General features: G+C 34.3%; 1 protein-coding gene across 6 annotated transcripts in view; it reads left to right on the top strand.

The window, feature by feature from the left end:
- Positions 1 to 24,291, top strand: part of LOC145726627 (puratrophin-1-like) — a 164,001-nt gene extending 139,710 nt beyond the window's left edge. For 4 of the 6 annotated variants that reach the window (XM_081975801.1, XM_081975802.1, XM_081975803.1 and 1 more), the window contains 15 exons: positions 2,726 to 2,967; positions 9,204 to 9,459; positions 14,679 to 14,810; positions 15,028 to 15,306; positions 15,359 to 15,546; positions 17,782 to 18,240; positions 18,290 to 18,442; positions 18,491 to 18,830; positions 20,295 to 20,540; positions 20,597 to 20,743; positions 20,802 to 21,015; positions 21,069 to 21,185; positions 21,257 to 21,334; positions 23,524 to 23,742; positions 23,815 to 24,291. In XM_081975801.1, coding sequence (XP_081831927.1) covers positions 2,726 to 2,967; positions 9,204 to 9,459; positions 14,679 to 14,810; positions 15,028 to 15,306; positions 15,359 to 15,546; positions 17,782 to 18,240; positions 18,290 to 18,442; positions 18,491 to 18,830; positions 20,295 to 20,540; positions 20,597 to 20,743; positions 20,802 to 21,015; positions 21,069 to 21,185; positions 21,257 to 21,334; positions 23,524 to 23,742; positions 23,815 to 23,882 — 3,138 coding nt within the window. In that variant the 3' untranslated portion in view covers positions 23,883 to 24,291. The remainder of the gene's footprint in view (positions 1 to 2,725; positions 2,968 to 9,203; positions 9,460 to 14,678; positions 14,811 to 15,027; positions 15,307 to 15,358; positions 15,547 to 17,781; positions 18,241 to 18,289; positions 18,443 to 18,490; positions 18,831 to 20,294; positions 20,541 to 20,596; positions 20,744 to 20,801; positions 21,016 to 21,068; positions 21,186 to 21,256; positions 21,335 to 23,523; positions 23,743 to 23,814) is intronic. The other 2 variants (XM_081975804.1, XM_081975806.1) reach the window with 2 other exon arrangements.
- The last annotated feature ends 364 nt before the right edge of the window (positions 24,292 to 24,655 follow it).

Raw genomic sequence — 24,655 nt, 5'->3', positions numbered from 1 at the left:
TTATATTTGTACTAATCATAGGTATTATGCTACCTAAAGCAAAAATAATAACGTAACATGTCATGTTACTTATCTAATTATTAGTGTTGTTCTTAAAATAATTATTTATGGTGACATTACAGTTATTAAGAAGAAAATCTTGCTTTTCTTATATTACTTTAATAAATTATACACCTCAGTTGAATTATGTATTATTAGTATTAAAAATAGTACTTTCAGTAATATAACTTGATGTGTTTGCTATTGCAGATAATATTCTAGACAAAGTGGTAGTTACTTAAAACTGTATGAACAATGCATTACTTGATGTGCTCCATCTATTACACTCTGATAAAGCAAGAAATGGAAACAAAAGCATTAGAGCAGTTAGTTTAACGAAAAACTATGCGTAATGAGCTATTTACACTGAGGTCGTAGGTAAAAATAATAGCATACGGGTCCAAGCATTTTTCTGAAAGATAATTCCCTGAATTTTAATCGAATTTATTCCATACTTTGTGGACACACTGTATGTTACTGAGATGCAAGAAGCTTTGATTTGACCAGAAAGTTTATTAATTAATATCTCATAAACAAACGATTTTTTTCACTTGTTGAATAAAATTATGTATGATACGCTTGTGTTGTGAAGCAAATATGTCACTCCATAACACACTTGTCCTATAAATAACTATTATTTTGAATTACATTTGTTACTCACTGTAATTGGAATGGTTTTTATCCAATTTTTACTCTTTTAAGGTTAATATGTTCTTCAAGCAAACCTCAAATTTCTGTCAATATCTGCAAAACTATCCTTTTGATTAAGTTGCTTATAGTCTTCGAATATTAACTTTAAGCTAGTTTTTACAGGTTGAATTATAATTTGTGAATAAAATACTTCAAATTTTTTGCTTTTCTGGAAAAGAGCTACTTTACTCATCATTAACTAGTATTTGGTTAGGTTAGGTTTGTAACCCGTTTACCTATTTAAAGTAACCTACTTAAATTAGCATACAAAACTGGATTCGTCATTAATAATCGGACCAGAAGTTAAAATGTTTAACTTTTAATTTATAAATAATAGGATTTGCATAAAGTTGGTGATTGGAATGTATTTCACATATGCCGTGGAATTGTTTGTACAAGTTACAAAGTAATTATAACGGTCTGCGTATTTTTCTCGAAAGGCCCTAATTAATGGCGTTATTTTTGCATATTTAACGGAAACGTGTTTTTATTTTAGACTAAAACACGAGTTTTAACGAGTAATATATGCATACAAAACTTGTTTAAAGTGGGTGTTAAAGGTTTGCGCAATCCATACAGCATTCTATGCGGAAAATCAAACTAAAATAAGATTGATCACAAAACAAGTCACATAGTTTTTTAACCAAACATTTTCGACAAGATTCCATTGATTTCCTATGAAATGTTTTAATGACATTGTTACGTCAATCTACCTTTTATTTGATTTTTCTGCATAAATATTTCATAGAAAATCAATTGTAACAGGAGAGAATTAGGTCGACAAAGATGAGAAAAATGTATGACCACTTTTGACTAGTTTGTGAGTGATCATAAAAAGCAGCTTACAGTTTGCTGCTTTTTTGATCAATCACAAACTACGACTGCTACCACTAATTTTTGCAATTTTGAGCACAATTTGATAGTCAAAGACAAAATTGCTTGTCAAACTCACTTGGAGTAAGAAAATGACTGTTTTAAGCACATTTTTGGAATCCTTATTAAATTTCCTACCCAATAACCTGAGAAACAGTACAAAATTTGGAACAGCCAGGAAGAAGTCAGAAACACAGTATTTGTAATTTTATCAGTAATTTACTGGTCATATTTTCCTGGTAAAGTAAAATATTTACTTTACCGGTAATTTACCCATCACTATATGAATATAATAAACTAACCTAACCTAATCCTGTATAATACACCTCTCATATTATTATATACTTGTATAATACATTATATTTAAATAACAAATTTTTCCACTTCCCAGACTCGTCTTGTATGAGAAATGCTATTTTATACAGAGTGTCCCAAGCAAGAGCAGACTAAGATGTTTGGTTGCTACAATGTGGCAAACCTAAACGAAGTGAAGTACTTTTTTTCATTTGGACACTCTGTAAATGAGACTGAAATGTTTTAGCAAGATTTCTGATTTTCTGCAAGAAAATTGTTGAATCAAAATGGAAATAAAATTATTTTTTTTACAAATTTCTTTTTTGACTATATCCCTCGTCCATTAAAACTACAGTGAAATTTTCATTTGATTACAACGACAATGGCACTCTTAAGTGAAAATTGCATCCTTCTGGTGACCTTGTTCGAATCATAGCTACAAGTAACAAATTGGCAGCACATTTGATCAAATTTGACAATTAAAACTAAAAAAATGTATAGAATTGGCAGTATATATTTATTCGGGATAGTCAACAAAATACGTTTCGTGCATGTAAAATTTTAGAAAATCTTGCATTCAGACTTGTTTCCCTATGGAAACAGCTCTCAAGCATTTTATAGATATTTCCTTAAAAAAGTGTCACTTTTTGTCAAATAACCATACAATTTTTACTATTGAAAACAGCCTCAGGTCCAAATAAGACGAAACATTAAGAAGAGAAACCTTCAGAGGATGGTTTATAAAATGCTTCTTTAATGTGTTCCAACTCAAAAATGTGTTTTTGGAGCTGAGTGATTTCAAATTTGGTAAACAGTGTTAATTTTTCAGGCAATTATCATAACAGAAGAGTCCAGCCTGAAAAACTTTCTGGCTCAGAACCAAACACCAGCCAGTTGCGGAGGTACCTGCACCCACGACCAATTAGAGTGGGTGGAATTTTTCAAACAACTGGAACCATTCATATCGTCCTGTACTACAGCCGGTCAGTCCTTGCTGAAAACATTGTCGCATTTGAGAAACGAGGAGGTCCCTCAACAAATCACCAGGAGGTTCTTAAACCACCAGTGCAGGTAAGGACATTTGCTTAGAATGGCGAGGCCACCTAATTAGGGACTGACTCGTTCTTGCACAAATCTTCCGGTGTTTTTTTCGTTTTTTTGTTCCGAATCGACATTACACAGTCCTTCCCCCATTATTATAGCGAATAAATACGATTCGTTTTACTTTAATTGCGGGTATACACGGTTTTATTTTCCCAAACGACGCGTTATACAACAGTCATTGTTCTAGTCGGCTCAGGTAGAGTGGTAAAGTTCATTATCTAAGGAAAAATGCATAAATTATGCGCATATCTTATCGTAACAGTTACACGAAACAGTAACAAAGTAAAACTATCATCTGCGGCCGGTTTTTGGCGTTTAACAGTACCAGAAAAAATGTGGTGATAGTGTCCACCGGATCGAAATTCCTCCAGCTGTGAATACTTTTACTGTGAATCGGTGCTGTGTGAACGTGCACAATGTGTTAGTGATAAGCCGCCATTTTTGATTTTTGTGTCACCTTGCAATGTGGATTACTTACATCTCAGTTAGTCAGTATTGTGCTACTGTGTAAAAAAATGAACCAGAGACGGTGAGTAACACCTTGAAATTTGGATTTTTGAATAACTATTGTTTATTGCAATTATAATCTATGTGTAAACAGTGCAATCTGTGATGTATAGATAATATTAATACTAAACCACACAAATTTAAGTGCGTTTAACCAAACTTAATACATTTAATGCAACTTTTCTCAAGTGTGTGTGTATCATGAACCGTATAAATAAACTATTAGATCAATGATTGTCGTTATCGAATTTTTACTTTGTGACAAATTCCTTTAAGCATGTTTGACATGTTTCTGTTGGTGTATCGGTGTTTAAATTAGAAGAAAGTTGTGTAAAGTTCTGTTTGTTTTGCTGTGGGATTCACCAATTAATGATGAAGTAAGTTAAAGCAATATTCTGATTCTTGCTTGCTTTCTATCTTAAACTTGGCAGACAAACAGTTAGTTGATTTTTAAAAACAGCATTTTTGACGTAATTTGACAGTTGGTCTATCAGGTACACTATAAATACCTGCCCAAAGTTTGTTTGACAGATGGCGCTTTTTACAAAACTGACTGTTTTACCGTCTAATTTAAAAAATCAAATACCCATTACCATTAGAACTACCCAGAGCATTCTAAAGCCATTTGCAACGTTCCAAAATCTTCCAGCTTTTTTAAGAAGTTTCTAAAATTATCCAAAACGTTTTAGAGCCTTTGGCTACGTTCGCAAACCTTCCAGAGCATTGCAGAAGCTTCTAGAACTGGTCAGATTGTTATAGAGACTATGGCCACATTCCAAAACCTTCCAGATCTAGTCAGAACGTTCCAGAGCCTTTGGCAAAGTTTCCAAATTTTCCATACCTTTGCAGAAGCTTCTAGAACTGGTCAGAATGTTATAGAGGCTTTGGCAACATTCCAAAATTCATCAGATTTTTATGAAGCTTCTAGAATTAGCCAGATCGTTCCAGAGCGATTTTCTAACACCTTCCCAACTTTTGAAGAAGCTTTTAGAGCTTGCCAGAACGTTTTAAAGTCTTTGGCAACGTTCCAAAACTTTCCAGATCTAAGAAGGCGCTTTTCTTATTTGCCAGAACGTTCTAGAGTTTTCTGCAACGTTCAAAAGTTTTTCAAATCTTTGTAGAACATTTTATAACCTTTCACATCTTTTATGAAGCTTCTAGAGCTAGTCAGAACGTTTTAAAGCCTTTGGCAAAGTTTCCAAATATTTCAGATCTTTGATGAAGCTTCTAGAACTAGCCAGATCGTTCCAGAGCGATTTGCAATGCTCCAAAACCTTCCCAACCTTTGAAGAAGCTTTTCAAGCTTGCTAGAACGTTTTTAAAGTCTTTGGCAACGTTCCAAAACCTTCCCTTTAAGCTTTTAGAGCTTGCCAGAACGTTTCAGTCTTTGGCAAAGTTCCAAAACTTTCCAAATCTTAGAAGAAACTTCTCTTGTTTGCCAGAACGTTCTAGAGTTTTCTGCAACGTTCAAAAGTTTTTCAAATCTTTGTAGAACATTTTATAACCTTTCACATCTTTTATGAAGCTTCTAGAGCTAGTCAGAACGTTTTAAAGCCTTTGGCAAAGTTTCCAAATATTTCAGATCTTTGATGAAGCTTCTAGAACTAGCCAGATCGTTCCAGAGCGATTTGCAATGCTCCAAAACCTTCCCAACCTTTGAAGAAGCTTTTCAAGCTTGCTAGAACGTTTTTAAAGTCTTTGGCAACGTTCCAAAACCTTCCCTTTAAGCTTTTAGAGCTTGCCAGAACGTTTCAGTCTTTGGCAAAGTTCCAAAACTTTCCAAATCTTAGAAGAAACTTCTCTTGTTTGCCAGAACGTTCTAGAGTTTTCTGCAACGTTCAAAAGTTTTCCAAGCCTTTGTAGAAGCTTCTACAACCTGTCAGAACGTTCTAGAGTCTTCTGCAACATTTCAAAACCTTCCACATCTTTGATGAAGCTTTTAGACCTAGTCAGAACGTTCTAAAGCCTTTGGCAAAGTTCCCACACCTCCCAGACTTTTGCAGAACCCCTTAGAACTTGTCAGAATGTTATACAGACTGACTTTGGCAAAGTTTCCAAATTTTTCAGATCTTTGATTAAGCTTCTAGAACTAGACAGAACGTTTTAGAGCCTTTGAGAATGTTCCAAAACCTTCCCAACATTTTAAGAACCTTTTAGAGCTTGCTAGAACGTTTTAAAGCCTTTTACAAAGTTCTTAAGTTTCCAGATTTTAGAAAAAGCTTCTCTTGTTTGCCAGAACGTTCTAGAGTTTTCTGCAACGTTCAAAAGTTTTCCAAGCCTTTGTAGAAGCTTCTACAACCTGTCAGAACGTTCTAGAGTCTTCTGCAACATTTCAAAACCTTCCACATCTTTGATGAAGCTTTTAGACCTAGTCAGAACGTTCTAAAGCCTTTGGCAAAGTTCCCACACCTCCCAGACTTTTGCAGAACCCCTTAGAACTTGTCAGAATGTTATACAGACTGACTTTGGCAAAGTTTCCAAATTTTTCAGATCTTTGATGAAGCTTCTAGAACTAGATAGAACGTCTTTGAGCCTTTGAAAATGTTCCAAAACCTTCCCAACATTTTAAGAACCTTTTAGAGCTTGCTAGAACGTTTTAAAGCCTTTTACAAAGTTCTTAAGTTTCCAGATTTTAGAAAAAGCTTCTCTTGTTTGCCAGAACGTTCTAGAGCTTTCCACAACGTCCTAAAGTTTTCCAACGTTTTTGTAGAAGCTTCTAAAACTTGCCAGAACGTTCTAGAGTCTTCTGCAACATTTCAAAACCTTCCACATCTTTGATGAAGCTTTTAGAGCTAGTCAGAACGTTCTAAAGCCTTTGGCAAAGTTCCCACACCTCCCAGACTTCTGCAGAACCCCTTAGAACTTGTCAGAATGTTATACAGACTGACTTTGGCAAAGTTTCCAAATTTTTCAGATCTTTGATGAAGCTTCTAGAACTAGATAGAACGTCTTTGAGCCTTTGAAAATGTTCCAAAACCTTCCCAACATTTTAAGAACCTTTTAGAGCTTGCTAGAACGTTTTAAAGCCTTTTACAAAGTTCTTAAGTTTCCAGATTTTAGAAAAAGCTTCTCTTGTATGCCAGAACGTTCTAGAGCTTTCTGCAACGTTCTAAAGTTTTCCAAGCCTTTGTAGAAGCTTCTAAAACTTGCCAGGACGTTCTAGAGCCTTCTGCCACATTTCAAAACGTTCCACATCTTTGATGAAGCTTTTAGAGCTAGTCAGAACGTTCTAAAGCCTTTGGCAAAGAAACCTCCCAGACTTTTGCAGAACCCCTTAGAACTTGTAAGAATGTTATACAGACTGACTTTGGGAAAGTTTCCAAATTTTTCAGATCTTTGATTAAGCTTCTAGAACTAGACAGAACGTCTTAGAGCCTTTGAGAATGTTCCAAAACCTTCCCAACCTTTGAAGAAGCTTCCCTTGTTTGTCAGGACGTTCTAGAGCCTTCAGGAACCATCCAAAATCTTCCAGATCTTTGATAAAACTTCTAGGACTCGCCCAGTATATTTTAAATAATTTATGGCAAAAATATTCTTGGCATGTGCAAAATATACATTTTTAGTTAATTGGCACCTTTTCTGCTCATGAAATGCATCACGTATGAGCTTCCGTGGAAAAAACATCTTTTAGATCGCAATGGAACTAACATGTAAAAAGTCACGTGACTTTCATAGCATATTTGTTACCAATCAATTTGTGAAATGTTCTATACTAGATTGTTATCGCCTATTAAGATTCTTGTTAACGATTTTGAGTAAAATACACGTGTAGTAAATTTTCTCTCAATAATTGACCTCAAATTTCACTAAAAATAGTCTGTAAACGTGAGGTCTAAACATATCGGCGATAAACTTGTAACGACGTGCAACCGAACGCACCTTTCAATAACGAGCCATTCTACCAAATCTGCTTGAGCCAATAAACGCATCACCACCTCGTTCAGGGTGAGGCAAAATAAATCTCCACGGACTACTACGTGAAAATTGAATTATCCTAGACTGGTTCCGGCCAGACTAATTGGTTTTTCGATTTGATTTATACAAGGAAAACTTAAAACAGCGTTCAAGGAACCACCGCGACTATAAACAAACGACCACCATTCCTCCGTTATCAGGAACCCATTTAATCTTAATTTCCACGTTCGTTTAGATTTCTCCTAAGTGCTCTATTAAAGAACGTTACGGTTATCCAATTTCTTCACTTGTCTGAACGCTTTTAAACCAAGAAAGTAATCCATTAGAAGTGTTAAAGGGGCGTGTCACGTCTCAGTACTATATCGTTCAAGTTTGTGGTGACCATGTGTCGTATTAACAGGATCGTGTAAGTTTTAATTGTTTTTGCTCTAGTGATATGTGCAACAGTAATTTTGTTTTAAAACATTTAGTTTGATATGTAAAAGTGAATAATATACGGAAAATCAAACTATACTTTACAATGATGTGACAAATTTCAAAAGTGTGCACCAACATAAACTACACCACTTTTAGAAAATATCACTTGAAATTTAGAAAGTATAAGTTGAATCAGAATTTTTCCCGTGTATTTTAGAAAAGGTTATTTCAATTTCTGAAATTTACTATGTTTCTGTGTAGTTGTTAGTCCATTTTTTTTACTATCACTTATTGCAGAAAACCCCGTCCATCCTGAGTATTCATTTATTTCTATATTTACAATTACAAGTTACAAAACATCAACAAGAATAACTTTGTAAGTCATTGATGAATACAAGATTCCAACTGGCATATCTTCATTTGCTAAAACTTTTAACGATACCTTTCATTATAAATATTAATATAAAGATTTCTGAAATACAACTTTAATTTTCCAAACTACAAATGACCCTATCTTTTCTAAAATACAGGTGACTAATCTAAAATACAATTTGCAATTTCTAAAATCAAAGTTATTATTCTAAAATTGAAAGTACCTTTCCTGAAATACCAGTGATATTTCTGAAATCCATTCTATGGTTTCTGAAATTCAGCAGATTTTTTCCAAACTACATCTGTAGTCTTCTATGAGAATCAAGTTGATTTGTTGGCAACATTGAACGCTATTGCTGAACGTTTGTTCAAAACCAGCAGACTTACATACACGTCCATTTCTGTCAAACTGATTGTTCAAAAATTTAACTTTTGATGTACGCTGGCGCCGTTGCCAAACAGTGTTATTATTCTCTATTACATTTACTGGACGTCAAACCAAATAATCATTTTTTTATACACTGTATGACAACAATGCATATTTTCCGGCCGTTACGTCATCCTAATTTACTTTGATTTTCCGTGTATCTAAAAGAGATAGCATCTGAATCTGAGGTAACCAAAGCTAACCAATCGGTAATTATCATCGTTCCTGGCTGTCATTTAAATCTCCAATGAAAATACAGTCAGGAAAAATTGTCACAAGTCAATAAAATTACGAAATTTATCTAAATTACGGTTAAGAAAGTAGCGGTGTATTAACGAAACCCACAAACCTAATTGATGTCATATAATTAGCTAACGATAATATGCAGCTTAATGTTAACGAATTCAGAGTGGCCGGTCAATAAACTTTTAGAGAATCTTTCTGGGAATTACCACGCTAACTGTCCGAAAATCGTCCGGATAGATAACGCTTTTATAGTGCAACTGATGATAAATGAACAAAAACCAATTTTACAGCATTAGTGTAATAAATGTTTGTGTTCCAGGCAAGTGTCCAGAGCATTGGACACTGACACGATCCAAAAGCTCCGTCGAGAGGGAAACAAGACTTTGACCAGCTTGGCCGAACGCAGCCAGTGGCTGTCCAGCAGTCGGGACGTCCAAAGGGCCACGTCGTACGCCTACGACTCGTACAATGCAGTCGAAAGGGTGACGAAACGGTTGGAACAATTGAAATTGGAGAGAATGGAGAGACTGAAGGAACTGGCCAAGTACCGGACAATGCAAGAAGAAGCTGAAGAGGTACTTTTATTCTAAAATTTCATTGGAGTTGAAAATTTACATTGGAAATAATATGAATTCAGACAGTTGAAATTGTAAGGGACATGTCACGTGACGTTGATAATGCAATTCTGAGCTTGCAAGGCTGTAAAGAATAGCTGACACCTGTCAAAAACATTCACGTGACTTTAAAAATGTTGTTGAATCAGTTGCAAAAGCTCAAATTGCGATAGAGGTGCTAACGTTACGTTGATAGTCCAATTTTTGAGCTTGCAACACTGTAAAGGCCAGTAGACACCTGTCAAAACAGTCACGTAACCACAAAAAATAATTTAAAATACGAAAATTATCAAATCAAACAACAAATATCTTCAGAATGGTAAGATTTTCGTACTTTTGAAAACATTTTTGCTTTTGCTGTAAAAAAAATTGAAAACTTAATGCTAGTTGTTTTTCAAATTGTTATGTGCAGCATGTGGCGCCACTTATAAGTTGAAAAACACGTTTTATATCGAATACTGCAGGAAAACTGTTCTGAACCCTAATTTTTGTAATTTTTTAGCACAGTTTGACTGTTTTTGGCGTTAGTGACAGTTGTCACGTGGTTCTAGAACACTATTTAGCTAGATGGTCACGTGACACCTGTCAAAATAACTGTCATAAATCTCAGAAACACGTTTTACATGGAATACTGCAAGAAAACTTTTCTAAACCCAGATTTTTGCAACTTTTTAGCACAGTTTTGACGTTTGTGACAGTTGTCACGTTATTCTAGGACACTATTTAGCTAGACGGTCACGTGACTACTGTCAAAAATCTCAGAAACACGTTTTACATGGAATACTGCAAGACAACTTTTCTAAACCCTGATTTTTGCAACTTTTGAGTACAGTTTGACAGTTTTGACGTTTGTGATAGTTGTCACGTAATTCTGGAACACTACTTAGCTAGACGGTCACGTGACAACTGTCATAAATCTTAGAAATACGTTTTACATCGAAGACTACAGGAAAACTTTTCTAAATCCTGATTTTAGCAATTTTTGAGTACAGTTTTGACGTTAGTGACAGTTGTCACGTGATTCTAGAACACTATTTAGCTGGAGGGTCACGTGACAACAAACTGTGTTAAACTAAAACAAACCACCTAGATCGATTAATTTACTTTTGAAACAGTTAAAGTTCAAATGGCAACAGAATTACAAAAATGTTTGAAAAATAGTCTGACACTTGTCATTTATGTAATTTGTCTTCATCTTTGTCTATTTTATTGATTTTTATTCGTACCTTCCTTAGCATTGGTTTTCTATGTATAATTTTGAAATCTTCATACCTTTATGGATGTTGTAACATCAAAATCCTTATAAAGATGTAATGGTACAACTAACAGTTTGGCTATGATATCAGAACAATCTACAGAAATCCTTACAGATTTCAGTTATTTATAATTCATTTTTAGAAATTACTAGTTGACAAAATATCATGACAAATTGTCATATAACCTCAAAGAAAACTCAGTGTTAATGTCAAAATTCGATGGATAGGGTAGATCAAATATATGGTAGAAAAAAAATAGTCATCAACACCTTTTATACAAACTTTTAAACTTCTATCTTGTCTTCTTTCTATTCTTCTTGTTAGCTTTAGAATGATTGGTACTTTCTTGACTTATTTTTAAAATAGTTTACTATTCTATCAACTATTCTATGTTTTTTTTAAGGCTGATATTTCTCAGTTAAACCGGAAGAAGCCAAATCAATTTTTTAAACTGTTTAAAGAATTTAACCGCGAAACTCTTCCTGGTTTAATATGATTAAAACAAATCGAAGTTTTGCTGTCACGTCGACTATTCAGCCAGAATGCCTAATAGTCCTGAACGATATAGCTATATAAGTACAAAACAGGACTGGCATTTCGATTAATGCCGAGAAAAATGCGGTTGCAGTTATCTTAAAGTGATCATGTCATGATAAATGTATAAATAATTTTGTAGTTTGTTTCGATATCTGCCCCGATGTCTCACAAGATGTTTACACGTCCGCATTGGAATCGAAACGTAAAAACTCGATTAGTCCTTTTATGGTTTCTCGTCCATTTTAGACTTGACATTTCATATTCTTCATCTTAAATTTCAAATTTCAAATCAATCGCTGATAACAATAAAACTGCAGAAGCTATTGTTGACGTTCTGAAAATAGTCGCTATCAATTCCGATGACTATTACAGGACATTATTGAACAATTACATATCGTTTTTCGCATCGAACATTGTACATTAGTGTACGTAAGCATATCGGTGCTAGATGTCGTGTACGTGTTGACCGGTTTTCTAAGGTGAGTAAATAATAATAACTATTATGAGTGAGGTAAATTGGATTTTTTGCAATCATAAAGAAACGCGGTAGTAACCCAAAAACCGGCCGAAATGTCAGTTAAAATTTCGCTCTTCCTTTCCTGCTGTCGTCGTGTTGATCTTCGCTGAAATAATGGGCTGCAGGTAAAATAATAATTGCGGGTAATTGCATACATTAAATCGCCGGTTTTGACGCACGCTTTGACCCTAAACGCCCTGTAGCTGAAGATTTCATCTCACGTAGCATTTCGTTTTAATATTTTTGCCATTTTGCTTAACACTGAATTATTGCCAGTCTCAATCACAGGAATCACCCACTCATTTAACATTTTCAAATAGTTACTAAACCATTCCAGGCCTGATTAACGTCATAATGAACGTCACACGACTAATAAGGTAGTTTTTACTGACTGATATATGACCTACTAGGGGCGACAACTAGGCCGTTGTCTGATTTTTTTTTATACTCACATATTGCAGGTTTTTAGTTGTTTATATTTTTCTGTTGAATGCACAAAGTGTATTGCGATACATATTATGAGTTTAATAAAAATTGAAGTTTCAAATTTAGAACTGTAATGGAATAGGGATTTAAAAAAAAAATAAGGAAAGTTAGGACACTTTTATCTTCTATTGTTCCAAGGAATTAACCTTCAGAACCTTTGCTGAGCTTTGATATTAATTTCTTCTAAAACCACAAGTGCAGTAATTGTGTAATTCGCAGCACTGTTTTTGATTGCTCAAGAAAAAGCATCAAGCTGAAAGCTGCTTTTTGCCTGTCACTTTTTGCCTTGTAACTCCTTAAGGAGGCCCTTGAATGCAAAAACACTTTGATACAATCTTGTAAAGGATACAATTTCCTGCAACTTTACTTATTTACATTTTTTTTGTAACTCCTCAAATAACGAAGCTGCGCTTAGTAAAGATGAAGTTAGTTAAAAAAAAGCAGTTTCGTGCATCTTGTCACTTTTTGCCTTCTAAATCCTTAAGAAGACTCTTAATTTAATTTTAAAGGTCACGTGAGACTTTTTTACGTCATAACGGAATTTGAAGATCACGTGACTGTTTTAAATCTCAAAATATTATTTTGATATTGAAAATATTATTTTGATTTGAAAATATTTATTCGTGACAGTTTAAACTGATGTTTTTTTAAAGTCACGTGATAAGTTTTAAGGTGAAAACGGTCACGTAACTATTTTTTAATGTCAAAACGGATTCTGAAGATCACGTGACCATTTTAAATGTCAAAATATTATTTGAATGGTCACGTGACTGCTTTTAAAATGCAAATCGTCACGTGACGATTTTCGGCAATCAAATATATTTTTAACGGTCCAGTGTCTCTTTTTTAACGTCAAAACAGTATTCTAAAGGTCACGTGATAATGAATAAAAATAATCAATTTTAAGATTAAAAAAGAAATTTGTAATGTCACGTGACAGTTTTAAATGTCAAAATGTTATTTGAGGGGTCACGTAATCGTTTTTCACTTTAAACTGATATTTTTACTGTCACGTGACTTTTTTCACAATGAAAATAGACACGTGACGTTTTTCAATCATCAAACTTATTTTTAAATGTCACGAGAGTCTTTTTTCACTTTTAACGAAACAGAATCCTGAAGCGTCACGTGGCCTCTTTATAGTTTTATGCCCGTTTTCCCAACACTTTCAGCTAACTTAACTTAAGGACAACTTAAGCTAGCTTGGTTCAGTTTGAATGTGACCGATTATATGCAAAATATCACAGTCTGAACCTAGTGAAGGTAGGGCAAACGGACATTAAACTGATACACTGAATCACATGCCTATTTTTAAGGTCAAAATGTCATTCTTAACGTCACGTGACTTTTTTAAGATTAAAAATGAAATTTGTAATGTCACGTGACAGTTTTAAACGTCAAAATATTATTTGAGGAGTCACAAATCCGTTTTTCACTTTAAACTAATATATTTAAAGTCACGTGACTTTTTTCACAATGAAAATAGACACGTGGCATTTTTCAATCATCAAACTTATTTTCAAATGTTACACGAATATTTTTTAACTTTTAACAAAACAGAATCCTGAAGCGTCACGTGACGTTTTTATAGTTTTTATGCTCGTTTCCCCGACACTTTCAGCTAGTTTATGTTTTAAGGACAACTTAAGCTAGCTTAGTTCAGTTTGAATGTGACCGATTATGTGCAAAATATCGCAGTCTGAACCACACTTGCCTTAAACGGAACCTAGTGAAGGTAGAGAAAAGTGTTACTTTTTAAGGTCAAAATGTCATTCTTAACGTCACGTGACTTTTTTAAGTCACGTGGCATTAAAGTTACGTAAGTATAAAATTTAGCACTCCCCAAGATGGTACAAAAAGGGCGTTATTTAGAAATTTTTATTGAAAAACTAAATTTTTAATTAAAAAAAATGTACAAAATTAATCTCCTTCAAGGATTCAAAAATTCTGTATTTTTTTTCTGATTTTTTGACAACATTGAAACGTTGTCCACTGAAAATCATTTTATAACACTTGAATGAATTGGATGATGGAATTCCATCAGAGGAATTCACGTTCGTACTGAATATCAAACCAAAGAAACATATACGTGATAGACTTATTCAATGGGAACTGTTTAGTAAATTTTATCTTTCTCACATTAATATTAAAAAGCGATAATCGTAAATAATGGGAGTGAAAGACCTCCATGTCTGCACCGATCTCTTATTATTACTGTATCATCGCGAGACCGGAAACTGGTTTTCATTTGCATTTCCGTGCGCACGAATGCATCAATTTCTTTAAAAAAAACTATGTAATTACATATAAAACTTTAAGCAAACAACCCCATGGCAACAATAAGTTGATCCACTTAAGTTTAATGATGGTTTGGTGTTTTACAGCTTCTTCAATGGAGTAAACAAGTGGGGGATGAAAAAATCAACAGTCTAACCCTCCTACTCAGAGCTTCTGTAGATTCGAAAAGTGTTAAAGAGGTGGCAAACGATTTCGATGAGTTTTTCTTCCTCGCATGGGTAAGTTTCTAATAATCCCGTCTTAAAGTCGTAAATATCAAAACAAGTCTGGCATAGTAAATCTGTGACTTTATTGACATCGTAAAACTGAATCAAATTCAATTTTTACGCACTAAATAGGTGCTTCTTCAGCAGACACTGCCACGATTTTATTAGCCAGTTTATTACGGCACTTAAATCTATTATTAAGTAGATAAACATTCAAAAAAATTGTTAGAAACAAATTGAAAAATCAACGGACCTAACGGAGGAATGCAAAAACATCAACGACCCTAAAGCGCAACACCTGAAAGACGTTTGCACCAGTTTGGCCAGTCAAATGAGGTCGTTTCGGGAACATTTGGAAGAAACCAGAGAGCATATCGAGAACAGCTCCAGGTGTTTTTTGCTGCTGGAAACCTGCCACGATATTTTGGATGACGACGGTGCCGAACAGGGAGAGTTTCTCAAACTGGCCGAGAAAAGCGCCAACGAAAAGTTACTGCAGTTATGCAAGGTATGTTGTCTAATTAAATTGCAAACAAAATGAGTTACGATTGATGGTTTAGAACACCAAAACGTCCAATTCGGTAAGTAAGAAACACGACCTACCACCGGATAAACGCTCGGGACCAGATCAGAATGTCACATACTACTGCAGTTCTGAGTTTAGTGCCTCTAGCACGCCTCAGAGGTCTCAGAACACTCAGATTCGTAGAAGATCGGTTAGTTCAATGGCGTACATTTACCACTGCAGGTAAGTTTATGTATTGTATACTGATACAAGTTTTTTATTTAAATAAATCAGTGCAGTGTTGCCAATAGCATTTTAAAAGTGCATTTTTTTGGATATCTCGGTATTTCACTTAGAGCTGTGCTCAATTTTTGTCAAATAAAAGTTAGTGGTATTGGTTTGTCAGGCACAAAAATACAGTGTGGTCTAGTTTTAAGTGTCAATACTTCACCATTTGATAGCTAATCAAAAAATAAGTTGACTTGCATTATGTCATTTTTCTGAAAAACGTTTCCTAACGAAGATACAGTCCTCCAAATTTCAATTTAAAAAATCGTTGTATAGTTTAAAACTGAACATCCAAGACTTGTGAAAGTCCAAATTTGTACTGAATAGTCTAAAAACTTTTTTGCTACTAGTAATGGCCTTATGATCCGCTTTCTCAGACTGCCATCCTGGTTGAGTGTCTGAAACTGGCATTCAAGAACTAAAAAAAGTCCGGAAATCAAGACAAAGATTGTATTGTGCATGAAACTCATTTTTTACTACTAAAAATAGTATAAAAGTTGACTTTTAATGCTAGAACGGACCTTACTAGGACAAAAGAGAGTCCAAAAGTATATTTTCAAGACTTTAATTAGTGTACAACTCAATTTTCTGGACTGGACAACAAGTCTAGAAGTAAATTAAATTTTCGGACATTTTATTTCTAAAAATTAGTTCTCAAGGCTATTATTGTAGCATTTGGTACCAACATTTTTTACTTTTATTACTGAAGAAACTTGACTTTTGGAAATAGTCTTAAACTGGATTTTTCAGTCTTAAAAATCACTAAAAACAGTCTGAATTTCTTAGAGGTGCTATAATTTATTGCACCTATGAGTGTAGAAGTCAATTTAATAGTGAAGAAGCTTGAAATAACATTTTCAAGATTATGGTCAGTGGACAAACTGGCTTTTAGGCCTGATAAGTCAAAAACTTTGTAAAGATAGTCTTGAAACTCGATTTGAGGCACTGAAAACAGCCTTATAAAACTAAAAACAGTCTAGTTTATTAAGAAATATCCGAATTTTTAGCACTGAGGTGTCTAGAAGTCGATTTAATAGAGACAAAGCTTGGAATGCCATTTTAAGTCTATGAAGAATGTAAAAATTGTTTTTTAAGTTTGCTATGTCAATAACTTGGTGAAGATAGTTTTGAAACTCGATTTTCCAAGCTGAAAGCAGTTTTGAAGCACTAAAAATAGTCCAGAATTCGAAGAAAATGAAAAGCAAAGTAAAAAGCACGAAAAGTTCGTTTTCAAGACAATTTTCATGAATCTAATGTTAATGTCCTGCATCTAAGACTATTTTTAAGACTAAAATATTGAAATTTGTCTTCAAATTATGAAAACTTACTTCAAATGCAAATTTTAAGCTTCTGATGTCACTTTTCATTAGTTCAGTTACATTTTGGGGTTCAAGTCAATTTTTAATGTTTAAATGTATGAATTTGTAGTAACAAATTTTTGAAAAAGTAATTTTTATGTCTACAAGTCAATTTTTAGTATTAAAGTCTCTCGATTTGCATGAAAACTGGTTACAAACACAATTTTTAAGCTTCTGAAATGTTTATCTTTTTTAATTCAATTTTCAAAACTAAAGTCTTTTAGTTTGTCTGGAAATTATGAAAACTGGCTACAATAATGTTTTTTAAACTTTTTAAGTGAATTTTCCGTTTCCAATTTTTAAGTTGGGTTGGGTTAGTTTTGGGTCTTTGACCGTAATAACGTGTAATAAAGTGCTTGTTCCAAATTTGATCAATATTCCTCCAACGGTCTGACAGTTATGACAAAAACCTATTTTTTAAACAGAAATTTGAAAGATTGTATTTTCCTTAGGAAGCACTTTTCAGGAAAATGACATAATGAATGTCAACTTATTTTTTAATTGGCTATGGATTGGTGAATTATTGACATTTAAAACTGGACCACCCTGTATAACAAGAGGAAATACTAACTACCTCACTGAATTTATGAAGAATTTTTACTTTTTGAATATCTTAAGATTCGTAGGGGTTATTGTACGGTCGTATTTTGAATCAAGTTAGGTGTAGTTCAGACTGTGACTTTTGTCACTCATTTTGTCACATTATCAAAACCAAACTCAACTTTGTTTGCCAAAACCGTATGACACTAAGTTAAATATAATAACTGAGATAACTTGCAATTCAAAAAGCTTTACCAACTGGACACTAATTTTCCATTTTTTCTCAATTCAGTCATCATGCAGCTGGAGAATTGTGCAATTGTTGTGAAAGCGACACCGAAAACAACTCCGTATCGTACAAACTGAAAAAGCGTTACATACAAATGCACAATTGTAACTGTCAAGGGGCCACCAAAGAGCTGGAACGGAAAAACAGCGCCACTTTGGGCGGCATCAAGGAGGAACGCGAAAGCGTCGAAGACCTTTTGCAAACAATGGACGGCATGGACAGCAACTGCAGAAGGTGCGACAGTGGCATGTCCACCGCGGACAACTCGGTGGGCGAGGAGAGTTCCAACTCGTATAAAGAGTCGAAAGTTAGGAATTCAAAGAGGTTGTGTACGTGCCAGTATTACAAAGACACTTGCACTGTGTGTAGCACCGGGAGTTCGAGTGGTGGAAGTAGTCAAGACAATGCAGAAAACCAGCAGGATAGTATAATAGAAGAAGGAAGCGATAGGTTCCATAAAAGGTGTGTTAAAATTAGCTGCGTTCGCAAATTTTTTAATTGAGTGTTGTAGTAATAGCAGTGACGACATTGAAGACGATCCTTACATGGAGGATCGTAGAAAAGTGCCTCCAGTCTCAGCTAACAACCATCTCTACTGCCACGCATCCACTTTAGACTTACCACTAGATGCCTTGTACCACAACATGGACCATAAAACCCAAAAGTAATTTCGACCAAACCGCTAAAACATTAAATAACCGCGAATTTCCAGGACGCTCACCTACATCATCAGGGAGATGATCGAAACGGAGCGCGACTACGTCAGATCACTGGACTACGTCATAGTGAACTACATCCCGGAATTACAACGGGAGGACATTCCTCAAGCACTGCGCGGCCATAGAAACACCGTATTTGGTAACGTGGAGAAAATATACGAGTTTCATCGGCACCATTTCCTGGAGGAGCTGGAGGAGTGCGAGAATAACCCGCTTCAGGTCGGCCAAATCTTCCTCAAGTACGACAAACGATTCTACTTGTACGCGTTGTATAATAAGAACAAACCCAAGTCGGATTCTTTAATGTCAGAGTATGGATCTGCATTTTTTAAGGCAAGTTTTGTTATGATTTACTTTTGTGAAAACCTGAACAATGTGGCAACAGGTGTTGCTACGTTACTGAATGTCTTACTTTGTTCATCATCAGTAAATGGGCTTTTTTTGGTAAAATTCATTGGCGTTACAGAGATTGCGGATAAAAGTTTTTCAGTGGTGTCAAAGGTACACCCTGTATAAGCAAACATGTGTCGTTTTCAGTCAAATTTAATTGTTGTTCTTGATTGTTTTTGAAAGGTTTTTTGCTTTTTAAATTGGGTTAAGCCATTTTAGAGATACAGGGTGTTGCAAATGACCAAAAATTTACTGTCTCGATTATACAGTGCGTTTTTTTTAACGCGCAACATAGGATTTTACGTGTTAAATTTTTAAGCCCATGTTAGACCATGTTATTTTGGAATTGCAGGTCTAAAACTTGACGGGTGTGTCTTTAGTATCCTGAAGCTTAAGTAAGTTTACCAATTTGGTCTAAAAAGTGATTAAAAACTGGCAAAAAATCATTTTTTTTTCGAAAAGATTTTATCGTTTCATATTCCCTGTATGCATTGTTGTTCTTTGTTGTTTTTGATATTGGCAGGGCAGGTAGCAGGTAGAGTGACATATTTTGACTGCATCATGGCCCGACATCTTTTGAACGTCAAAAGGGCATTTTGTGATTGTTTGGAATACTGTTTGGCTTCAAACCGGGGTCACTTTGAACAATTTACTTATAAAAAATACTTCTTTTGTTCTTAACTTTCTTGATATAAAGTTAATGATCACCCTGTTTTACTTTCTACGCCAAATTTTACCTGCTACCTGCCGTGCCAGTATCAAAAACAAGCACCTATCATACATACAAGGAGTATGGAAAGATAAAATCTTTTCGAAAAAAGATGATTTTTTGCAAGTTTTTAATCACTTTTTAGGCCGAAGTGGTAAACTTACTTAAGCTTCAGGGTACGAAACAGCCACCCGTCAAGTTTTATACTTCTAGTTCCAAAATAACATGGTCTGACATGTGCTTAAAAATTTAACACGTAAAATCCTATGTTGCGCGTTAAAAAAACGCACTGTATAGCGTTCTTGTTACATATTTTTAACCTGAAATACTCTTACATTACCAGTCAAATGTCAGAAATTCATGTAACCGGCATTATTTAATTTTATATAATCGAAAATAGTCAAAAATTGGCCACCAACAATGAGTTTTAAGAACAGAAAGCCAAATTTTTAAGTGAAACACTTCTATTTTTATAATTTTATTCTAGACCCTGTTTAAAATTTGGAATTGCTTAAAATAATTAATTTGGTGAGTTCCACGGAACCCGCAGAACCATTTCAAATTTCGATTTTCAATTGAAAATTTCTATGAACAAAAATGCTGTTTGTAACAACATTAAACTTACAGAAAAAGCTTTACTTCTAGTAAATCATGCATTGTAAATTGTTTGACTGAAAGCTGATAATTTAAATTTTTAGAGTAAACAAATGGAATTGGGCGACAAAATGGACCTGGCCAGTTACCTGCTGAAACCAGTTCAAAGAATGGGCAAATACGCGTTGTTGCTCCAACAAATGATGAAGGCCTGTCCCACCTCTCTGTTGAGCTCTCCAGAGAGAACCATACAAGAAATCGAGGACCTCAGACAGGCCGAGGAGATGGTGCGTTTCCAATTGCGACACGGTAACGATCTCCTTGCCATGGACAGCATCCGAGAATGTGATGTGAGTATTTTCTTTCTATTATTCCTTCTTAAGTATTAATTTGAAATGTTTTTCAGGTGAATTTAAAAGAACAAGGACGACTACTTAGACAGAACGAATTTCTAGTTTGGGAGGGACGAAGCGGTAAAAAGTCTCTCAGGCAGGTGTTCCTCTTCGAGGAGTTGATACTGTTTAGTAAAGCCAGGCGATTCCCAGACCGAAAGGTATTTTTAATGCGTTTCCCCCCTCGTACAACGTGAAGCAAAATTATTATTGTTGCAGAATCTTGACCTTTACATTTACAAAAACAGTATCAAAATGACCGACATTGGTCTAACAGCTCGAATAGGGGAGAGTCCCACCAAATTTGAAATTTGGTTCAGGAAACGAAAACCCAACGACACTTTCACTCTCCAGTCCATGTCTGAAGAGGTGAAAAGAGCATGGACTGAGGAACTGTCTCAATTGCTTTGGAGACAAGCTATAAGAAATAGAGGTATCAAACTGTTCTTTCCTGGGAAAACTGTAATATAATTGTAGAAATTTTAGCTGTACGTATGGCAGAAATGTCTTCCATGGGCATAGGAAACAAACCTTGCCTAGATATAAGACCCAGCGCGGACCAGATCAGCGATCGTTCCATAAGCATCGCTCAATTGAGCAAAAGTAAGTTTAGTCTCAAACAGATTACGTTCGCTTAACTTTTGGCAGCTTTTAACCACTTTGGCTTGTTTTAGATTTCCATACTGAATTCTGCACGGTGACTCGAAAATGGCGTGTTAATGCAATACAACTTTATAACACACTCATCTTATGTAAGTTATATTATTATGTCATTTTTAAGGTTCAAATTGCGTTAATTCGCCATACACTTGTTCTTTTTTTAGTAGTGTAGGCAATCAGCAAATATGCATCTACTTACATAATTTTAAGTGTTTATACAAAGTGTAAAGTGTAAAAAAAAGACAATATACAGGATGTTTCATATAAAATAAGCGAGTTGGTATATCCACTTTCGGTATTACCGAAAATGCCACCATTAGGTTCGTGGTGCCAACCACCCTGTATATACAGGGTAATTCAAATTCGACCCTCACCATTGGGATCTCAGAAACCATAAGAGATACGAGAAAGTTTAAATTGGGGCAAAGTTGCGCAATTTAAAGCTCAACCAAATGCTGTTTTACAAATTTCGATTTTCCTAGTTCTTCCGAAGATATCCGAAAAAAACTGAAAATTTGACTTTTTGTTTTTATTTATTTCTAACCTTATTTGAAGAGATATCCCAAAACTAAAAGCATCTTTTCATTGCCACTTTTTCCTAGCTATTCCATGATGGATTCAAATTTGCCACACGACGTTTCGTTTTTGGTCAGTCATCATCAACTTTCTTTTTTCTTATGGGTGCCATATTGGATTTTTAGCCCACCAAATAGTCCGTTTTATTCTGATTTTAGTGATGTATAATAACTTATGATTTGATTGATAAATGACAAAATAATTAAATAAAAACTATTTTTACTTTAGTTATTGGCTTTGGGTTAATGGGCCGTTTTCTAAAATGTCATTAATTGACAGTACTTGTCAAACACGATAATTCGGACGAACATTAGAGCAAGTCAATCATAGTTAAAGATGTATCTAGATAAGAAACCCCCGCACAAAATTTTATTATTATTCAAGTATTGCTGAACTATTTAGGTTAATCGGAAGAAGAGATTTGTTCGCATTATCTCTAACTTAAACAGTTTATTTATGTTTCCAAGAGAAAGATCATCATTTTAGAAACTTTATTTTTTGCCAAATTTCAATGTTTTATAATGTTAAATGCAAGTTTATTTATTTATACAGTAAGTGACTTAAACCATTTTTTATTCATTCATATTTATTCGAGTGAATAAACCAGTTTAAGTCACGTGTTTTATACAGTATTTTATTAAATTTCGACTTCTTATATTACAAAAAAACTAAAATGACAGTTCGATTAAATTTGCACTGCGCCCCGTAGATGTGACATTGATGTTTGTTTGTTTACATCTGTAAATAGGCGAATGTCATTCAGAGTGATTTAATAGTCATTTATACAGCAAGTGACTTAAACCATTTTTTATTCACGAAAAGAACAACTAGGTCCAGAGCCTAGCGAGTGGCCTAAGCTCTTCGAGTGAATAAACCGGTTTAAGTCACGTGTACACCTTTGTGACTAAGTATGTTCAGGCCAATTGCATGTGACAAGTACTACCAAGTAATCTTCATAAAACGTCTCATTAACTCAAAGCTAACTAAGGTAAAATCTCTAAAAGCTTTAATGATCGTCCGAATTATCGTGTTTGACAAGTACTGTCAAATAATGACATTTTATAAAACGGCCCATTAACTCAAAGCCAATAACTAAAGTAAAAATAGTTTTTATTGAATTATTTTGTTATCTATGAAGCAAATCATAAGTTGTTATACATCACTAAAATCAGAATAAAACGTACTATTTGATGGGCTAAAAATCCAATATGGCGCCCATAAGAAAAAAGAAAGTTGACGATGGCTGCCAAAAAACGAAACGTCGTGTGGCAAATTTGAATCTATCATCAAATAGCTGGGAAAAAGTGGCAATGAAAATATGCTTTTAGTTTTGGGATATCTTTTCAAATAAGGTTAGAAATAAATAAAAACAAAAAATCAATTTTTCAGTTTTTTCCGGATGTCTTCGGAAGTACTCGGAAAATCGAAATTTTTAAAACGGCATTTGGTTGACCTTTACGTTGCGCAACTTTGCCCCAATTTAAACTTTCTCGTATCTCTTATAGTTTCCGAGATCCCAATGGTGAGGGTCGAATTTGAATTACCCTGTATATTGTGTTTTTGAACAATAGAAAGCTTGCTTCTTGAATACCAAAATTCAACGAGTATTTTGACTGTTTTTATTTATTTTTTTATGTTATTATTTATTCCTGCATGACTGCATTTTTAACCATCCCTTTTTCGTTTTTTTTTTCCAACTTCGCAGCGGCACCAAGATTTCGCAACTCGATTGCAGGTCCCGCTCAAGAGTCCTGCAGGACGATTAAGCGGCCGCATTCCGTAATATCCGTGTCCAGTGTGTCCTCAAGCAGTACCAGTTCCGGCGGTTCTGGAGGCCATTCGGCCAGTCAAGGCCATTCCAGCATCGAATACGACAGCCCTAAACCTTATAGATCCGCCACCCTTAATAGTCAATGTTCTGTAGGTAAGTTTAAATAATTAACGAACAAAATGATGATTCTCTGATGATGCATTTCGATTAATCTTAATTTTGCAGAAAGTGGTATCATAGCTGATATGTCACTAGCTTCTGATGAATACACCGAGCAGTCGCAGCATAATTAATCATCATCATCAGCTTTTTGTGTAAAATGAACTTTGACTGTTTTAAGTCAGCCCACACCATGTGCCAGATTCTGTACCGTCTAGTTTTAGATTTTACGTATTTCTCCAGCTTTTGTTCATTATTATTATTACTTTGTTATTACGTGTTTTAGTAGGTACTTTTAGTTATTAAAATTACTGTAAATAGAGGACTTAACACACTCACGTATAATTTATTTTTTAGATTGATCGGTCGATTTCTGATTTTTTTTATTGTTGCAGATCCATATTTTATCTAGACTTTTAATTTGCAGTTTTAATTGATTTTTTAGTTGTAATTATACTACCAAAACGGTCATAGAATTCTATACTAAATATACCTATACTTATATTTTGTACAATTTTATAATATTATTATGATACAAGAGCAGATTTTAGTTCGTTATTTCTTTATTTTAACAGTTTTCTTACCTACATACACTCGAAGAACCATTTAAATTTATATTATTATACTTAATCAAAAATGCGTTCATTTCATTCTTGATTATTAGTATATGGCATATTATTGCTATGTGTTAGATTAAATTAAAATTAATTGCATGTTGCATGAAAGTTTTATGGTTTATTATTTTATTAATGTAGTTCGCTCAAACATTATTGGTTTTGAACTAAATTAATTACGGTAATAAAGTTTGTATAATGCATTTTTATATACGCTATAATAGTAATATTATAATATAAATATGTATAAAAGTATTTGAGTTTTATTTATACATTTATTCATAAATCACAAA

This window comes from Ips typographus, linkage group LG3 (genome assembly GCF_016097725.1).
Source record: "Ips typographus isolate SLU linkage group LG3, UJ_Ityp_2.0, whole genome shotgun sequence".
NCBI lineage: Eukaryota > Metazoa > Arthropoda > Insecta > Coleoptera > Curculionidae > Ips > Ips typographus.
The sequence above is the reverse complement of the archived record's forward strand: the minus strand, read 5'-3'. Positions and strand labels throughout refer to the sequence as shown.